This window comes from Mirounga angustirostris, unplaced genomic scaffold, assembly GCF_029215605.1.
Source record: "Mirounga angustirostris isolate CCGP_5_RB_7025 unplaced genomic scaffold, mMirAng1.0.hap1 SCAF_12, whole genome shotgun sequence".
NCBI classification, from domain to species: Eukaryota; Metazoa; Chordata; class Mammalia; order Carnivora; family Phocidae; genus Mirounga; species Mirounga angustirostris.
The window spans coordinates 94,203,064-94,223,306 of record NW_026991720.1 but is presented as its reverse complement, the minus strand read 5'-3'; the positions used below and the strand labels follow the sequence as shown (position 1 = coordinate 94,223,306).

The window sequence follows — 20,243 nt, the reverse complement described above, 5'->3', positions numbered from 1 at the left end:
TCCAGTGTGGCTCAGCCCTGAGGCTGGGGATTCAGGTAGAGACTGACATCACTGCTGGTGGGCTGACCTGGTAGGTGGGCACCTCAGTGGCATCCGGTGGCCAACTCCATCTGAGTCACACACGTAGAGGGTTGCGCCTCCAGTCGGGGCTCTGCAAATTTCTGGGACACAAATGTGGACAAGGAGCCACCAGGCAGCTCACAAAGAATATCACCTATTATTTTCTGAGCACGCCTTTGACCCTGCAGTTGAGTATTGCCCTTCCCACTTTATAGACCAGGACACGGAGGTCCGAGATTATATGGTTAGTGAGCAGTGGAACCAGGGTCTGATCTGGGTTTGTTTTGTGCCCCCAAAGTCATAAACACGATGGTATTTCCAGGACACCGGGGCTCATGCCTGGGAGAGGGGTGGGTTCAGAGGCCCTGCAGGCCAGGGCTGTCCAGGAGTGCTCATCAAAAAGGCTGGTGAAGTTCCTTTCTTACATAGGGTTTGAGTCCCTCCCTCTGATTCCAAACTGATGGGCAGGCAGTTTTGGAGTTAACCAGCACCGATCTTGTTTCTGTCTTTCCTTCCCAGACTCCCTCTGTTCCTCTACAGCCTAATGATTTAATTTCTTACTTTATTTCTGCTTATGCAGTTCTTAGAATACCCCCCCCCCACCCCAATGTACAGCTCACCATCCACACTCTCTCTGTGTTTAGCCAAGGCAGACCCTCCTACACAGCAAACTTCTGGTGTCCTAAAGGAACCTCCTTAAACTACACATCAGGAGGCCAGAGCCTCTATATTTTGCTTGTGGGCACAGTGAAAAGTTTATTTTATGCATGTTAAATCCTGCATACAAAACAACATATCTGGTCATATGGCTTTCATTAGCTCCCAATTTTGCACATTTTATTCAACTTGTCATGAGTACCCGGCTTAGGCTTCAGCTATACTCCTTCAAACAACCCTTCCCCACTATGCTTCTCTGAAGATTCCTTCCAACTGTGTTATTTCTCAGCCTTGCTAGCCACCCTCTCCCCCAACAAAAACTCTAGTCATCTTAACCCCTATTCCAAAGAATGTTCATTTCTTTTCATTAATCTCATGTTATATTTGTAACAATTTAGAAATCATAGGACTTGAAGTTCTGATAAAAAAGAATGATGTGTGAGCTTGCTTTCTTTCTCTGCTAGTTGGATTGTGATTCTAAAGGCTTGGGGAGGATATTTATAAAGTTCACTAGCAGAGAATGAGTATTTTCAAACTTCTTGGTGATACATGATTTATGAAGCAGACATTCAATTTCAAGATGTAAAATAACAGTGTAAGTCGGGGGAGGGCAGACCATCATCCTATAGGTATACGTATTTTCCTATTTTGTCCTCAGTGAAGGATCTTATTTTAGAAAGTAAAATCAGAATCCCTATAAAGAGCACTGCAAATTTTCTTCCCTGTAAGAAACAATAAAATACTTTGTAAATAGAGGCAACTTCGTGAAGTAACAGATGTTTTATGTGAAGACATAAAACCGAACCTGAATATAATGAGAAGTGTGTGCTCGAGCAGTAAAAGTTGGAAGCTGGACACTCAGTGAGCTATAACTGTTCAATGCCAGTGTTTTTCTAAAAGGTAGTCTAGTCGGTCAGAGGTTTAACTGGCTCAGTGATCACCAAGTAGTATCCCAGCAGCCAAGAAAGGCTTTCCATTAGATAATGAATTATGAAATATGTCTCACACTGGAAAAACCAGTCATCTGCTGATGTCATGCTGATTCTAACCAATCCCAAACAAAGCCCCAGCCCTCCTCTGTTTGAGTGGTACCAATGTGTGAGTGTGCAAAGTAGTAGTACAGTATAAAACTTCAGAGTGCCAATACCATGAAGAGGAACTCTTCAGACAGCTCTTACCACATGATACAAGAGTCTGCTGGTGAAAGAGAGAGGACCGGAAAGGTAATGCTTTTTAACTCTTACTTAGGAGGTCTTGACACATGCAGCTTCAGAAAGGTTAGAAGGAATTTACTTACTGCATTTCCATGCACGTTGTTGATTTGTACCTTTGGATATGATTCAGGCAGGTTAATGAAGCTTTTAATAGTAGAGCATGCAAATAGATGGCATGTGTATACAGCCCACTCAGCACTTATATACAAGTACATATGCCACAGAGAAAGCTGTTTTTAAGAGCTACATTCACCAACAGTAAATTCAGGGAACGCACACACACTCACAGACAGAGGGGATCCAAATATTGATAAGCTGCCCTTATCTACATTTGGCTATTAAGACTCTCTGAGTTGTTTGGAGTCATTAAACTTTGAGTTTTATTTCAGACTCTCTTGTAAAATTTAACTGGACTACAACATGCTTTGGGTACTGTGTATGTGACGCCAAATACGGTAGATTATGTTAAGTTTTGGATTTCGAAGATGTTTTATTAACGGGTTATAATGCAGATGCCCCCTCCCCATTCTCTTTCACCATCCCCTCCAAAAAAAAAAAAAAAATTAGACTCTTTAGGGAATGTCCACCAAGTCGTAAGAAGAAGAGCAGAGTAATTGATGTTCCTGGAGGAGAAATCCCAAACTGTGATAGATGGCTTGGAACAGACAAAGTCTTGCAAGTAATTGTTTTGGAAAAGGGGGACAGTGTGTCAGATTCAGAGAAGAATTGTTATCTGTGCAAACTGTAATTTTACCTTAATGCCACAATTTCTTCGCCCTCCTCCCCTTGCCCTCAGATCCTAGGCTTGTGGGAATGATACTTATTAACTTTTTCCACCCAGAGCGCATTGCTTAACTATAATACTCTGAGCACACTAGGTGTCAGATATAAGCTGACTGCATCTACAGAAACTGAGGGCTTATGTGTGGGAAAGAAACCGAGAGAGAAGGAAAGCTTTAACAGATGGACCTCTTAAAGATACTTCTGCATGATAAAAGCAATAAGACAGAAAATGAAAAAAGGGTGGGGGGGGGAGAATAAAAAAAACTCAGAGAGGCATTGTTTAAAAATTCACATTTTTCTTTTTCTGTGAACATTGAAATCCGTGATGATTTCATCTGTGCTTTTCCTTTGAGGGGAAAAAGGATTCATCAAGGGGCCAGTCCAGGAACCCTTTGGTCCAGGACAGGGTAGGGGGCAGGCTGAAAAACTCTCACATGGCAGAGGAAATCATTGGCCAATATATTTTAGAGATTCTTTTCCCCTGGGACCAGTTATCCAAGCCCTATAGGGGCACACTGTTTGTAGGAAATGTTGTGGGAAAGGCCAAATGAACTTTGCACTTTATCTGTGAAGTCGGGGCAGGAGGTGGTAGGCTGTAATTTGTGAGTCTGGGAGTGTGAGTGTGTGTGTGCGCGCGCGCGTGCGGGGCAGAGGGGGCGGCGGCTAGGGAGAAGGGAGAGAGTTTCAGGTGACAGGAGCAGGTAGAATACTGCCCGTGCATCCTTCAGTGCCCGACTGCATTTTGCAGTTGGGAAAAGTAGAGTGTCTGAGATGACCCCGAAGAGAAGTTCTACTCCGTTCCCCTCAGATCCCCTGCCAGAGCGTGTGACCCTGAACATTTAAATATGAATGAATGGGAAGCCAGCAACCTCCGGGACTCCCTGTGGCCCGGCCCCGCTGACCGGCCCCGGCGGCTCCCGGCCACTCTGCCCCGACCCCCGCCCCCCACTACCTGTCCGCCCACCTCCCAGAAGCCCCGCCTCCCGAGGCCGGGCGGGGGTCACCTAGAGCTGCGGCCACGTAGGGGTGGAGGGCCCTGGGGGCAGACCGTTTCAACTTAGTCATCCCAGGAGATTGGGACAGTGCCTCCCAGTGGGGTTTTCTCTCCCCTCCAAAAGAGGAAGAAGGTGAAGCAAGGAGACTGGGCAGAGACAGAGAGAGAGAGAAAAAAAGGGGAAGTAGAACAAAATTAGGAGGATTTCTTTCAGAAGGGAAAGTAGAACTCCCGAGAATGGTGATATCTGAAGAGAGGTGTGTGTGAGGGAACAGTGAGCAGAAGGAAAGCAGCCTGTCAGAAAACGGGCTGTCCCTCCCCTTCCTAATCACAGCCTCTACTCACAGACAAACTCCCTCCCTCGCCCATTCACGCACTCACTTAGGACCAATCGTTCTCTCTCTCCTCTCTCTCTCTCCCTCTCTCTCTCTCTCTCTCCCTCTCTCCCCCTCTCTCTCCCTGTCTCTCTCTCCCTGTCTCTCCCTCCCTCCCTCCCTCCCTCTCTCTCCCTCTCCCCCTTCTCTCCTCTCTCTCCCTTTCTCCCTGTCTCTCTCCCTCCCATCCTCTCTCTGTCTCTGTCTGTCTCCCCCCCCACCCTGTCTCTCCCTCCCTCCCTCCCTCCCTCCCTCCTTCTCTCTTACTCGGAGACAGTCAGAACTCTCCTCCCTGACAACCACAAACCTACAGCACTGACTGCCTTCAGAGAGGGAACCTGCAAACAAAACTTCACAGAAAACTTTTTGTTCTTGTTCCAGAGAATTTGCTGAAGAGGAGAAGGAAAAAAAAAAAAAAAAAAAAACCAAGAAAGGAAAAAAAAAAAAAAAACCAAAAAAACCTGTGCGTGAGGGGGGAGGAAAAGCAGGGCCTTTAAAAAAAAGGCAATCACAACAACTTTTGCTGCCAGGATGCCCTTGCTTTGGCTGAGAGGATTTCTGTTGGCGAGTTGCTGGATTATAGTGAGGAGTTCCCCCACCCCAGGATCCGAGGGGCCCGGCGCAGCCCCCGACTGCCCGTCCTGTGCGCTGGCCACCCTCCCAAAGGATGTACCCAACTCTCAGCCGGAGATGGTGGAGGCCGTCAAGAAGCACATTTTAAACATGCTGCACTTGAAGAAGAGACCCGAAGTCACCCAGCCGGTGCCCAAGGCGGCGCTTCTGAACGCTATCCGAAAGCTTCATGTGGGCAAAGTGGGGGAGAACGGGTACGTAGAGATAGAGGATGATATCGGCAGGAGGGCAGAAATGAATGAACTCATGGAGCAGACCTCGGAGATCATCACGTTCGCAGAAGCAGGTCGGTGCGGGGCATCGGGGGTGGGGGCTGCGTGGCTCTGACCTGACCGTCTGGGGACGAACTTCTAGCCCCCAGCCGCGGGGCGCCGCCGGGGGCGGGGGGCGGTGGAGGTCATTCGGTATTGGGCACTGGTGGTGGCCGGAGGGGAGGCGGGGGGAGAGGACTTCACAGAAACGGAATTCTAGGTTGAGCCCTGGCTGGAGAAGGCTCGCTCACACTTGCCGAACTCAGCCGGTCACCCCGGAGGAAGCTCCACGGGCCAATCTGGAGCTGGAAGCCGGGCTGTGAGGGGCTCCCTCGCCCTGCCTCTGAAACCAGATCCCAGCAGCCCCGAGGAAAGCCCGGGCATTTTCGGGTACTGGGGGAGCCCAGGAGGCTTCCGGACCCCCCCATCCAAAGTTTTTATGGGGGGGAGGCGCGGAGTGTGGGGTCGGGGTGGACCGGCACAGATGAAGTCATTGTCTTAAAACAAACCTTCCCTTTAAAAGTCCAGTCAGGGGCCACACCAGAGAAGCAGGGCATACTTATTAGTGACAGTCCTTTTTACCTTCAGAAACTCTGTCTTCTAAGAGCACAGGCATCACATTCTAGGCAGTAAAGAGGTACTTTGGGGGACAGTTGACATTGAACCAGCAGTCACTTTTGGAACACTGACTTTTGCTCTCTCAAAAAAAAAAAAAAAAAAAAAAGAGTTTTGTTCTCTGCAAAGTTACTAAGAGCTCTCTGCCAAGGAATGCAACCTTGACAAAGTGCTCTCAGATACTACACTGAACTCTCACTCAATCCTTAAGAGGAAGAACTTTAATAGATTCTAATCATTGGCTCAGGACCACACTAACCTGTTGCTGAATAGAAAAATACCTGCCAGGAGTGTGGCCGTAGACCCGGAGCCAGGTTATTTTTACGGTTATGGGACACAGACCCTTCGCATGCTGCAAGCCCATGCACGCCCCCGGCACACAGATGTGTTAATGCCCTGTTACTTTCATGGTAATGCCAGCCTAAAGAATTGTATCCCTTGCCAGATCCATTTGAAAGGAATGCCATTGTTTTGTTTGGTGGAGCATATGGCCAGTGAAGTACGTGCAGGGACTCCCAGCATTTCTGTTTAAAAGTTTGCTGCAGCAGTATAAACAATTAAGGCAACACTCAGAATTTCCAATCCTGAAAACCTGTTGACTCAGATGTTCTGTTTTCAAGAAAACCATGCCAGACCTGGGCATCCTTTTGGGGGAGCAGATAGCCTGCTGGCTTCCTGGCTTCCCTGGTGAGAGAAGCCCTGATGTCCTACAAGCCTGCCGGCCGGACAGTGTCTCCCTCTCTCTCTCTCTCACCAGAAGCTTCTTTTCAAAGAAGGTCTTTCTTCCTCTAAGCTCTTTCTTGACGCAGGCCCCAAAGGACATGATCATTATGACTTTATCTTTTGAAGCTTCTTGAGCAAACAGTCAGGTTGGCGGTTTCACCTTGCCACTCGCCTTTCCTGATGGCAACGTAGGAAAGAAAGTGCTTACTAACATTGAGTCCAGGGGAGGCGAGTGGGTTCCGGTGGTCTAGAGGTCTGTCTGCTCCCTGTGCAGACAAAGGGACCCTGTATAGGTTTTTATATACCAGTTACCACACATGATGGCTTTAATTGCAGGTCCTACTCAATTGGCCTTACCCGCGTCCGATGACTAAGTATACCTATGTCTGTGACCACTTTTAATATACACCTGATGCAAGCAACAGCCTCTCTTCCTGACCTAGCTGACTTGTCTAGCAAATCACGCTCTTGGCATCGAGAGGTTTTGCAGTGAAAGAATTTGACCTTTCACATTCTTTCTTACTTATGGCCTTCATCTTAGTGGCCGTCTTTTTCTCATTTATATGAAATCTTGTCATTTTTTTTTTAACTTTTCCGTTAGGTGTTTAGTTTAAAAGAAATTGAGTGACTTTTTTAAAAGGTGATTCATTTGACTCACACGTTGACTCCAGTTTAAGGTTTGTAATGGAAAACTCCTCCTGGTTGAGTTTACAACTTGACTTTGGGTGAGCTGCTGGAGTCACAGAAAAGGTTTATGACACGCTTACTTATTTTTCTCCTCTGAGAAGTTTCACACTTCAACTTTGAGTTGATTTACTATGATTCCGCGGAATTAATGATTGCTATCTGGACAATCTACTCTCCAAGTGGAGTACCAGATGAGTATTTTGTAGCTGATTTTGCCAACCAGGAAAGAGCTTTATCCTCTGAATATACAAAAATGTCTTGTTGCTTTTGGAATAACCCAGCCTTAATAATATTCAAACTATGTCAAATGTAAGAATTTGGAGAAGAGCGGAGGGTATTCATCTTTCTTTCCTCCCCAAACTATTTTGTACCACATGGAATCCAGTGAGTCACTGTCACCGAGTGCCATGCCACAGATGCATCCCCATAGATGCATCTTTCAAACTTAGGATTCCCCAGTTGGGGGGATTCATGTTTAATTTTTGCCTCGACCCTTCTTGACGGTTAAATAAAGCCCATGCTGTGGCCCAGCAGCTGAGGGACTATAAAAAGTTCAAGTGTCTAGAACTCTCAGAACTGAGTTTGTCCCATTTGGGCTCAGGCGGAAGGTGCCCCATCTTTGTAAAGCTGATACGAGTTGTTATTAACTAAGTGGTGAGGAATAGCGCTCGGGCCTTCTGAAACTTCTCCCAACAAATAAAAATTATGCTTTTTAACGCATGTCACCCAAGATTGCTCACCAAGATTACAGCCGGACAGCTGGTACAGAATGCTACCTTAAGACCTTAAAGGAAAAGAAGGGCTGGATGGGGAGGGTCAAGTCAGGTCTCTGTAATTGTCAGTGGAGCTGCAACCAGCGTTCCTCTTGATGGTTCTATCTTATTTTATCTTGCTGTGATCCATGACAATATCTGGTCAGTGTACAATAACAGCATATTCACTGAGTCTTCATATGCAGCCAGATGTATATGCTGATTATCGTCATCAACTTAGCAATCGATAGCACTTGTGGAAGAACAGATGGGGGCAGAAAGACAAATGAAGCTCCAGGAAATGGGAAATTGCTCACTAAAGCCCAGGTCTTGTTGAAAGTAACACATAAATCTCCCCCTCTTGGAGGATTCCGGTTACAGAAGAGTTGAATTAGAGATATAGACTTCCCAAGCAGGGGTCTAAGAAGGCTTGCTTGGATGACTGTTTTCCCCACAGCCCAAGAAAGCCATCTCAAGGTGGAGGTGACTCCCACAGATTCCATGCCAGCCCAAGGAACTTTCCTGCCAATTTCCCCTCACTGAAGGGTGCTTTTAGGGGTTACACACTTTCTTCTCTGAATAACGCGAAGCGGTCGGCCACAAGAGGGCGCATTCCAAAGACTTTTGCTCCTTAGCGGTTAATCTAGGGAAAGGCATTTTCAGCTCCTGGAAGCCCCATTCTGTAGCGCCCAAATCTTGGTGCTTATCAGTTGCCCCCTGCTTCCTCTTATCCTCCAGAAAAAGTTAGGATTTTATGGGATGGGAGAAACATGACTACCTGTGACACAGTAAATGTGACAGAGGAAAGGAAATGGGGATTCTAGTGATACATGTGTACATTCCGGAGCTCTATGGAAGACAGAGGAATGATAAATTTCAGAAGCAAACAAAGCAGAGCGTGGAGAAATGTGACCATGAATCATCAGCAGCACTGATCTGCTCACACATCTCTCCCTAAGACGGCTGGCTGCCTGGCTTTTACCAAAATGCCTTCCATCTCCCCTCATTTCGTTGCCTGGTTTGCCTGTCTTATCAATGCTTTTCACCAGCGACAAATGACAAGTGACTTCCAACAGGGAGGAAAGGGCCGTTTGCTGGCCGCCTTGTGAAAAATTGGGTACAGCTTCGGAGCATGCGTTTGTCTCCGAGCTGAGTGTGGAGCCAAATGGGGGAGGAGAGACAAGGAGCGAGATGCCTGGTGGTTTGGGCCTGTGATGTAGGTGGGTCAGAGTTGGGGTGGGGGGGCCCTCAGAGGGCAGAAAGTCTGCTTTCGAATTTGGAGAACTGGGAGTCATACCTTCCCAGGCACTTTTAGGGAAAACACGTATTTGTCTTGGCCCCTCTTCGGCTACAATATACTCGAGCATGAGCTGTAGATCAGAATTCCTCATACTCCACTGGTTCCTAGATCCAAAATCAAAAGTGCAAAAGTTCTCAGGAACTTTGGAAGAAGTCTCTGAAATTTCTGTGGGTTGAATCTTAAGAATTTTTTCTACTTCTTTTCGGAAACTAAATCCTTGATCTCTCTCTCTCTCTCTCTCTCTCTCTCGATTTCACCATCATTGACATGGAAGACACCCGAATGTGGCCGAGCATTTAAAATTCAATAGCAGATCCTAAGAAAAAAAATATGAAGGCTAACAAAATCAGTCCAGATAATTTATGACCAGACTTGTAGTTCTCCCTGCTGCAGGCAAAACCCTGGGCTGCAGGTGAAGGGAGGCATAACCTCTAAGATCTCACCTGATGCCTTCTGCAGAAACCCCCGGAAACAGTTCAAATGCAAAGTTAGTGCTGAAGAGAACACACCTGCGTACCTGGTCACCCTGCATGCTCCTACCATTGACCGCACCAAATCTAGGCACAGTGGAATCTGGGTGCAGAATGGAAAATTCAAGTAACAGCCGCATTTTACCACAAGGCTTTTCCCCCATGGCGAGTTAAAAATCCTCTATAAACAACAAGATCTTCCACATTCACATTAGAGACATAATTATTACCCGTATGTACAAGGGCATGCTTTAGGCAGGACCCTGGTGAGGAAAACAAAACGGAACACAAACGAAACACTGCGTGTGTGTTTGTGTGTGTGTGTGTTGCTTATTTTGTTGGAAATGTTCATACGCCCACAGATCTGAGGTGCAGGGCTTGAAGAAGAGCAGAATTTTGAGTCCTGGTGTGGGGGATGGGAACAGCAAGGGGCTTGGTTGCTTAACTCTTGGCAGGCCTGCTTTCGTGATTGAGTTATTAAAAAATTAGAAAAATTCTAAGAGCAAAGGAAAAAGGTGCTTTGGGGTATTCTTCCTTCCAGCTTCCGATCTTCCCTCTTTCCAAGCCCCCCCTGCCCGGCAACGTTTCAAAGGTCTTCCCTGTAAGGGGCCATTTTTATCCCTCCTACTCATTTTTATGCATCTTTCTCTCTCCCCTTGATTTTGTGTCCACCGGGCTCATAGAGGTTTAAGTGATGAAATATTATCACCCACATGGGCTTGCGTGGGACTTTCTTAGTGAATTACTCAGGCAGAGCAGGCTGTGATACAAGCCTTGCTCACGAGCCTCGGGAGGGAAAAAATAGCACAGAGGATGAAAAGAATATTATCAGAGAGTAGGTAATGAAAGGTTAGCAAAGCCAACAGCTCTATCTAGGTAGATAGGTAATAATGCAGGAACCCAGTGCACACCTGTGTAAAGTACTGTACCTGCTCACAAAGCATTGTGGGAAGGCTTCCATTTCAGGATTTGATGCAGGAGCTAGTTAAGTCTAACCTGAAACTGATTAGTAATTGATCCTAAACACCTCAGTTTCAGGCAACCTCCTTCCATTTTTCAAATTGTTATGCGCAGAGATTTGAAGGCTGGAGCATCCTCACAGCATCGCTGCGGTATAACAATCTCTCTTAGGTAAAATACAGATAAAGGGAATAGAATCAAGTGACTCGTTCTATTTTTCATGCCTAAGAAATTTGAGGGTTGTAATATCTTTCTGAAACCTACAGCTCTGATAAATATTAATCATCTCAGCTTCTAGCTGTCTCATTCTCTCCACCCCCTTCTGCAATGAAAGCTAAATGTAAAAGGAAAAAAAAATATTGCACTGCTTAATAAGTCAAATACAATAGAACTTTTAAAATGTACCTGCATATAAGGTAGACATTAGGAAGACTTGCATCTCTCTCTTCCCCCTGGTCTCCTGAGCATTATGGCAACAGCATTTTCATGAAATTGGATCTGTTTTATTTTTTTCCCCTGATAAAATATCATGCAATATACAAATAGCAGTTCCAGAAATGGACACCAGGAGAAGGAGGCGACAGCATGTCAATTAGCAGGGGGAAAATCCAAATGTCAGAAATATGGGGGAGAGATACAGCACGCAGGCAATGGATGCGAATACAGGGACAAGAGTGTTTCAAGCTCAGATAATTAAACCGATGCATAAGTCAGCGCTGTGCCTTCTCCACAATACGCCAGCGATGCCATACAGTTAATTATCAGCCAGGACCAGGTTGAAAGTCATTTTATGATGCCTCTCTGATCCTAATATAACAGCACCTGACAGATTGAGCCCCCTCTAATGAGTACTCTCTTTGTACGATCCTCTCTCAGGAACACTAAATCATTTGCTTCCAAGTACAGCTGCCTGTGAAGAAGGGTGGGGCTTTATCATGCCTTAGAAACCTGCTCTTGTGGAATGAGGGGCTGTCCTGTAGGCTGTTGCTGGAAGCAAGGGGCCTCAGCCCCCTTGGCCCTACAAAAGCAATTTGCATGTGCTGTCTCTCGCTCCTTGTGTCATGTCGGCCAGTTAGCCCACCCTGACTCCCGCCCCCACCCCCAGCATCTGTAGACTGCTCTGGACTCTCTTCATGGAAAGTCCGACGTGGGCTGGTCCGCACTGCCCTCCGGACCCTCTCTTTACCCGAGGACCGTCTGCCTTCACCCCGGCCCCTCCTGCCAAGCCTGGGTAAAAGCCGAGAGGAGCCTGTGGGAATGAGTTACCTGAAACCCAGAGAGCTTTCCCATCCTGAGGACGAGTCAGATTCTCCAGTTTCACACACTTTCCTAGAGAAACAAAACACAACCTTGTGCCCTCTGGCTTCTCTAATTTAGCAGCTACTATCTCTCTGTCTTTACAGTGGCACCCTGCACGGTTTAAGGTTTCAGAAGCTGGCCTGCGTAGAGGCAGAAGGGAGAACAGCCGGTAGCTTGTTACTATTCTCCCCGGGGCAGGGCAGGAGGCGCCTGCACACTCGTCCCGGGGGGGGGGGGGGGGGGGGGGGCTTGGTAGCTTCGGGAAGGACCCTACCGCTTCAGATCTGCTGCAGAGTGTCTTTTTAAATTTAGATCATTAAGCTCTCCTTCCTGGAATCTTCTCTTTTGCTTCCCACCTCCACCACCCCCCCCCACCAAAAAAAACCAGCAACAGAAAACCCACCAGGTTTTAGCAAAGGGGAATACTGCATTCACGTTTTGAAAAGAAATCATGCTCCCTAAAAAAAGACAGTCTCCCCTTCTTCTAACTGCTCTCTACTCTGGTGATCTAATTCTAAACCTAGCTTTATCATTCATTTTAACTCCTGCTGGAGACCCAAGGCTGGAGGAAAAGGACCCCACCCCACCCCCCACACCACCACCACCACCACCACCACCACCGAGCCCAGCCCAGCGTGCTAGCAAGTTTATACCAAGATGCCAGAGAATCTTTTGTATACATATGTAGCCTTTCCTAGCCCTGGCCTCAGTGAATTTACCACTATCAGAATCACAGCGTGCAGAGTGTGTTAAATTAAGAACAGAATCTACAGTGTGCAATGCACAGAAAAGCCTGCCTTCTGCTGCAGAGAACTTGAAACTGTGCCGAAAATTTATAGTACCGTAAACATCTCAGGGCTGAGAGTGATAAGTATGGCTGGATTTCCGTTCGCTATAGAAATCCAGGCAGGGAGACCCTCCTAGGGAGTTGCGAGTTCTAAGATGACCTTCCCTAACATTGTTCTCAGATTTGTGTACGGGATGCGCGCACACCGGGACAGTCGTAAGCGGGTACACGCGTGCAGGAGGCGGTTGGGCAAAGAGGACATGTTTCATAGACCACCGAGTGGTGAAAGGGCCACCGAGGGAAGATGTTTCCTCAATCTGAGAATTCCAGTCCGGACACCTGCTCCTTACAGTAAACGTTGCTGCGTGTGTAGACATACAGGAGCTTATGGAAAAAGAGAAGGGAGCAGTTTAAGTTAGGCAAGAACTGAATGGTCTCTGAAGCCAACTGTCTCGCCAGTGTGGGGATTTCCTTTCCGTTAGTAGCAGTCGCTGTAATTGGGGCTCATTAAGCTGCATTCGGAAGGGAAGGAGGCAAAAACGGGGGACGCAGCAGTGGGAAGTGGGTCGCTTAATGTAACTTCACTGGATGCTAAAGATGTGATTGCCTCGTTCCTGGTAAACACTGGGCCATGACAGTGAATGAGATAGATAGGATCTCAGACTGGGGGCATCCAAAATCAGACTGACGGGGGTGGGGGGGCCAAGGGGGTCAGGAACTGAACCCTTATCAAGGGCAGCCACTGAGGGTGATGTGTTGGGAGCAGGAATATTCTCGGCAGGGGTCACCGCCTGGCGGTGAGAGAGTGTATGGGATGCACCTGACCTCGAACAAACACCATGTGGCTGCACCACAGAGCACGGGGCACTGGGAGAGAGCTGGGGTTGAAGGCGAAGCTGTGGAGGCTGGCTCGTTTCTGTTTTAAACCTGCTTAGTAGAGCAATGATTGGAGAGGGGCCTGGCTCCATGCTGGAGAGCCAAATGCAAGAAAAGGCTGTTGCAGCGACCTAGGAAAGAAAGGATGGAGGGGTGGGGCAGGTCGTGGCCAGGGAGGAGGAGGCTAGCTCAGTGGGCACTGACCCCACGTACTTACATGGGGGAGGGGAGTGTCTGTGTATTTCTGTGGGAATAGCGCCACTTCCACAACTTGCTAGAGCTCACAGGGGGTTTTCATCCGGGTTAGGCCAAGCCTGCGGTCGAGTGGGTCCAATGTCATTATGCCATTCCCATTTTATAGAAGATGAAACTGAGGTTAAGCAGTGAACAGACGCAGACACCTGCCCCCGCCGCCCCGCCCCCCGCCCCAGGCTCCCAGACACTGACTGAGATCTAGGCTCTCTTCTTTTTAGAGCCAGGAGCTGGACAGATTTTCTCCGGAAAGGGCCAGAGAGCAAACATTTTAAGCTTTGTGGGCCTGTCTCTGTCGTGGCTGTCCAACTCCATGATCTAATGCAAAAGCAGCCATAGATGACCTAGAAAGAAATGAGCATAACTGTTGTCCCATAAAACTTCATTTATGGGCACTGAAGTGTAAATTTCCTATAATTTTCACAAAAATACTCTTTTTCCTCGACCATTTAAAAATGTCCACACCGCCTTGCCCTCCCGCGGGCGGTAACTCGTGACCCCTGCTGCAGATGGCCCGCGGCAGAGGCGCCCGTGTGCCTGAAACGAGTGGGTGGTGACCCCCGGCACAACTAACGAGTGTCCCTGCTCTCTCTCTTGTGCTGTGTTTCGTCCGCAGGCACCACCAGGAAAACGCTGCACTTTGAGATTTCCAAAGAAGGCAGTGACCTGTCGGTGGTGGAGCGGGCCGAAGTCTGGCTCTTCCTCAAAGTCCCCAAGGCCAACAGGACCAGGACCAAAGTCACCATCCAGCTCTTGCAGAAGCACCCCCAGGGCAACGTGGACGCAGGGGAGGAGGCCGAGGAGAGGGGCTTCACGAAGGAGAGGAACGAAGTGTTGATATCGGAAAAGGTGGTGGACGCGAGCAAGAGCACCTGGCACATCTTCCCGGTGTCCAGCAGCATCCAGCGGTTGCTGGACCAGGGCAAGAGCTCCCTGGACGTTCGGATTGCCTGTGAGCAGTGCCACGAGACGGGCGCCAGCCTGGTGCTCCTGGGCAAGAAGAAGAAGAAGGAGGAGGAGGGGGAAGGGAAGAAGAAGGACGGAGGAGACGGAGGGGCAGGGGGAGAGGAGGACAAGGAGCAGTCCCACAGACCTTTCCTCATGCTGCAGGCCCGCCAGTCTGAAGACCACCCCCATCGGCGGCGGCGGCGGGGCTTGGAGTGCGACGGCAAGGTCAACATCTGCTGTAAGAAACAGTTCTTTGTCAGTTTCAAGGACATTGGCTGGAATGACTGGATCATCGCTCCCTCCGGCTATCACGCCAACTACTGCGAGGGTGAGTGCCCAAGCCACATAGCAGGCACGTCGGGGTCCTCGCTCTCCTTTCACTCGACGGTCATCAACCACTACCGCATGCGGGGGCACAGCCCCTTCGCCAACCTCAAGTCGTGCTGTGTGCCCACCAAGCTGAGACCCATGTCCATGCTGTACTATGATGATGGGCAGAACATCATCAAGAAGGACATTCAGAACATGATAGTGGAGGAGTGTGGGTGCTCATAGAGCGCCCTGCCCAGGGGGGACGGGAGCCAGAGTTGTCCAGAGAAGACAGTGGCAAAATGAAGAAATGTTTAAGGTTTCTGAGTTAAACAAGCAGAAAAAAAAAAAAAAAATAGAAATTAAAAAAAAATAAACTAAAAACAAAACCTGAAACAGATGAAGGAAGATGTGGAAAGATTCCTTAGCCAGGGCTCAGAGATGAAGCAGTGAACAAGACGGGAATTGGGAGGGAGAGGGAGAACAGCACCCCCTTCATTTCTTCTGATATCAAGGTGATGACATCAGTCGCTTACACGGGAGTATTGTCCCCTCCTTTTCAGTCCCCTTTTCAGTGTGAGCCTCGAAGTCGACTTGTCTAGTCTGCAATAACGTGGGCTGGCACAACCCAAATAGCATCTAGAAAGCCATGAGTTTGAAAGAGCCAATTACAGGCGCTTTCCCACCCAGTTACCCAGGTCGTAAGGTATGTCTGTGTGACCCTCTCTCTGTGTATATCAGCCCGTGCGCACACGCACACACACACAGACACACACACACACACACGGAGGCATTTCCACACGGCACATGCACACACATACTGGTAAGGGAACAATGGTGTGCAGGTGGTCACACTTCTTTTTCTGTACCAGTTTTGCAACAAAGCAGAACAGAACAAAAAACCAACCTAAAAACAAAACAAAACAAAAATCTGAGAACAAGAATGGGAAGAGAGCAAAATCAAGGAACAAAGAATACCAAGTTACATTTCGTTAAGGTGCTTATGACTTAGTACTATGCAACCTAATAGGTTTGAAACTGTTTACCTGAGAGAGAACAAAATGAGAGACTTTTTTGTATTGGAAGTAACCTGATTAATTTTTATTTTCTTCAAGGAGAGATACTTGAAAGGAATATGTTTGTCCATCTGTTGGATCCAAACATTTCTATATTTTGTAAATGTTGTTTTTTTTTTTATCGTTTACTATTTGCACTACAATGGTGTTTGACCTGTCTAATCCTTATTTAACAAGTATTTTCTTTGGGTGGGGGTGGGGGGGGTTTAAGAGCTGCACTTAATGTGAGCTATAAGAGAACTGCTAAGCACACAAAATAGCTATTTTTATTATTATAATTATAATTATTATTATTATTTTGTACCTTAAAAAATAGACACATACACCAAAGACATTTGTGTGAGCCTTTAAAACAGTCTGTCTGTGGTTGGTATCATTCACCATCAGTGAGTCAGGGGTTGGGATTCAAGGCGGAGGAGGGCGGATTGTGTTCAGGCGGAAAGGACCTGAGAAGTTCGGTTTTTGACTCCTTTGACATCCACGAAGCGGGACATTTCATACTGGAAGTACAGTAGCTGTGCACTGTTAGTTATCCCAGAACACTACATGCTTGTCTGTGTATATGTACGTGGCCTGTGCATACGCATACCTGTGTGAATATATACACGGATCGCATCATGCCCATGCACATTTTAAGCACGTCAGGCTGTCATTTTGTAATGTTCTTAAAGCAATGAATGTTTGTGTGCAAAACACAGTATTTTTAAGAAGGATAGGCTATAGTTTTTGCTTTTCCTCCGAACTAGGTGGGCACATTTCAAAAAATGTGGATGGGAAGAAGCCTGGAAACTCCAGTGACTATTCAGCAAGACCCTCTTTCATTGTGCAGGGACCCAGCTCCCTCCTCTTTCTCGCCACCCCCCCCCCCACCTCTATCCCACCAGGTATTCCCTGCAGGGAAAACAGGAAACTCATGTTCTTCAAGGTTCTAGGCTGATTTTTTTGTGTGTTTTGTGACTTATATTTATTATCTATTGGAATCAATCTTAAATCGGAAAGCTTTTTCGGAAAGAAACAAAAAATTCATCTTTAGTCCAAAATAAGAGTTGGGTACTTTTTTTTTGATGATTAAGGCCTAATTCTGAGAACTATGACTTGCTGGGCTAAATAATGTTGTTGTCACTAATTAAAAGATAAATAACTTGGGGGGAAGGTCTTAAGAGATTGAGAAGAAGAAAGAGAACTGCAGGGAGGCATCAGTGACAAAAATCCCTAATATTTTAATTTACAGCCAAAACTCTTGATATATAAGTTTGTATGTATTGACTCAGATGCAAAAAAGAAAAAAAAAAAAACACTTTGTTTTATAAATATCAAAGTACATGCTTAAAGCTAAATTTCTACTAATTTATTCCACAATATTTAGCTTGCCTAGAATAGCTAATAAGTTATTCATTTATATGCTTTTAAAAATACAGAGCCTTATTTTTACTGACTTGTTTGAGGTTTGCAAAAATTGAAAAAAATACTAATAATTTGGAAAAATTGCATTCATTAGTATTTTGTAAAATACTGAAGCTTTCAGCCCTATGTCAATTCATAGATTTTTTTAAAAAAATTAGTTGTAAAAAATAAAATAGTGAGAAACCAAACATTACTAAAGGTGGCTTAGCTCTTCTTGAAATATATATCCTAAATTGGTGTACTATAACACTAGGCTGTATGTAGGCAAATTATTTTAATGTTGTTACTGGGTAGATATACTTACTACATCTTGAGGTCCACCCTTTCTTATGCAGAAATACAACATGTACTCCATGAGAGTGGACTCTACGTGTAAGAGGGAGAGCGTGCAAAGTTAGTACTTGCTTCCTCACTCTTAACCATTGACCAGGAAATCATTCAGGTGGGGAAGGTGGGCATGGTGAGGGAAGTTTCAAGGAGAGGGGGATGGCGATGTTCAACTTTAGAAATTTCCATGAAAAACTTAAAGGGCCTTTTGGACTGCTGCTTATTTGGTAGTGGCGCTAATAATGGAACCCATGGAAATAGTGTGGGGACCCAAGTCCTAGTTCGCAGTGCACTAGCAGAGATGGCCAGGGCAGTGGGAAAAGCAGGATGCTCGAAAGACAGCTGATACCTGTTTGTGGCTCCCATTCATCTCAAGTGTGTGTGCCATCTTGTTTAAAAGAGTGCTCGACACAGTGGGGATAAGAAGGAGTTTGATTGGTGGCCATAGTGATTGGAAGTGGAGCAAAATGAAATTCCATATGATAATATTTTAATGGGATGTGTTAATTGAAATTAAATGATTAGGTTGTCAAACATCCCCAAACTTTGACATTATTTCATTAAATTTATGTGGCCTTGAACTAGAATTATAAATTGCTGCTATCTTTAATAATCTTGGAAGATATGCTGGTTTGTAAACAACCACACTTTTCATGTAGCAGCACGAGGCCAAAAGAAAAAGCTTTTAAATTCTACCATATTGGGTTCCTCACAGTAGGTTTTCCTTAAAACAGGGTGGCTCTATCTGATCTTAGCATCTCTCTACTCTTTCTCTAGGGCTGATCTCTAGGCTCTTAAAAACCTACTCATACCAATCTTAAAAGCTCTGAAAAGTATTTGACCCCAAGTATTTTTTAAGAATGATAAATATTTGGTAGTTTGGATTCTTTCTTTTTTTTTTCTTTCTTTCTTTTTTTTCTCTTTCTTTCTTTCTTTCTTTCTTTCTTTCTTTCTTTCTTTCTTTCTTTCTTTCTTTCTTTCTTCCTTCCTTCCTTTCTTTTTTCTTTCTCTTTCTTTCTTCCTTTCCTTCCTTCTTTCTTTTTATTTTTTTTTCAAAAAAAGCATGGCAAATTCCAGCACACTGAGTTGGGATTTTCTTGTCCCTAAAGACCAAACAATTTCATAGATATTTAAGATTGATTCCACACTTTGTTTTCAAGGAGAATGCCTGCATTCTCCTCTAAGGAAGAGCAAGTGAATTTTGTTTTTCACCCCCCATGGGATTGGACCTCAAGAAGTAACTTTAAAAAACAGAGAACACAAATGCCTCAGTTGTATTAAGTTTAGATTCAAATTATTATGTTCACTTGAAAAAAATGATTTCCTGGGGGCCTTTTGGCAACTTCCCTTTCAATGTAGAGAAGAACTTAGTCACCCTGAAACCCTACACAATAAATTGGAACTTGTAGATGTGGGCAGAAGGTTTGGGGGTGGACATTGTGTGTGTTTAAATTAAACCCTTTATCACTGAGAAGCTGTTGTATGGGTCAGAGAAAATGAATGCTTAGAAGCTGTTCACATCTTCAAGAGCAGAAGCAAACCACATGTCTCAGCTACATTATTTATTTTTTATGCATAAAGTGAATCATTTCTTCTGTATTAATTTCCAATGGGTTTTACCCTCTATTTAAATGCTTTGAAAAACAGTGCATTGACAATGGGTTGATATTTTTCTTTAAAAGAAAAATATAATTATGAAAGCCAAGATAATCTGAAGTCTGTTTTGTTTTAAAACTTTTTATGTTCTGTGGTTGATGTTGTTTGTTTGTTTGTTTTTATTTTTTTATTTTTATTATTATTATTTTTTTTTGGCATACTACATGCAGTTCTTTAACCGACGTCTGTTTGGCTAATGTAATTAAAGTTGTTAATTTATATGAGTGCATTTCAACTATGTCAATGGTTTCTTAATATTTATTGTGTAGAAGTACTGGTAATTTTTTTATTTACAATATGTTTAAAGAGATAACAGTTTGATATGTTTTCATGTGTTTATAGCAGAAGTTATTTATTTCTATGGCATTCCAGCGGATATTTTGGTGTTTGCGAGGCATGCAGTCAATATTTTGTACAGTTAGCGGACAGTATTCAGCAACGCCTGATAGCTTCTTTGGCCTTATGTTAAATAAAAAACCTGTTTGGGATTTATTTTTTATTTTTATTTTTATTTTATGTCTTACTGGTTTTCCAAGATCAACTTTGCACACATATTGCTACACCCTTTGCTGGGTGATAATTTCGTTTCTCCTGTAATTATCGGGATGAGCATGAGAATACAGACTGAATGGGAGAGAGAGGACAAAAGCTGGAACGAGAGAACTCAGAGAGGAAAAGAATAAATATTGCTGTGGCAAGGCTTTGTAATAGGCTGCAGATGCTTGGACCAGCAATAGATGTATTTTATTCATTTTGTTAATTTCCCATTTCTCAAACTGTAGTGGCGAATAACATGAAATAAAGTAATATTCCTTTCTTCCCTCCCTTCTTCTCTC

At 45.4% G+C, this 20,243-nt stretch overlaps 1 protein-coding gene across 1 annotated transcript; it reads left to right on the top strand.

Annotated features, from left to right (window-relative positions):
* The first annotated feature begins 1,492 nt into the window (after positions 1-1,492).
* Positions 1,493-19,900, top strand: INHBA (inhibin subunit beta A). The gene is made up of 3 exons (XM_045864932.3): positions 1,493-1,940; positions 4,464-5,001; positions 14,304-19,900. The coding sequence occupies exons 2-3, from the start codon at positions 4,614-4,616 to the stop codon at positions 15,188-15,190; spliced, it is 1,275 nt and encodes a 424-aa protein (XP_045720888.1). The 5' UTR covers positions 1,493-1,940; positions 4,464-4,613; the 3' UTR covers positions 15,191-19,900.
* The last annotated feature ends 343 nt before the right edge of the window (positions 19,901-20,243 follow it).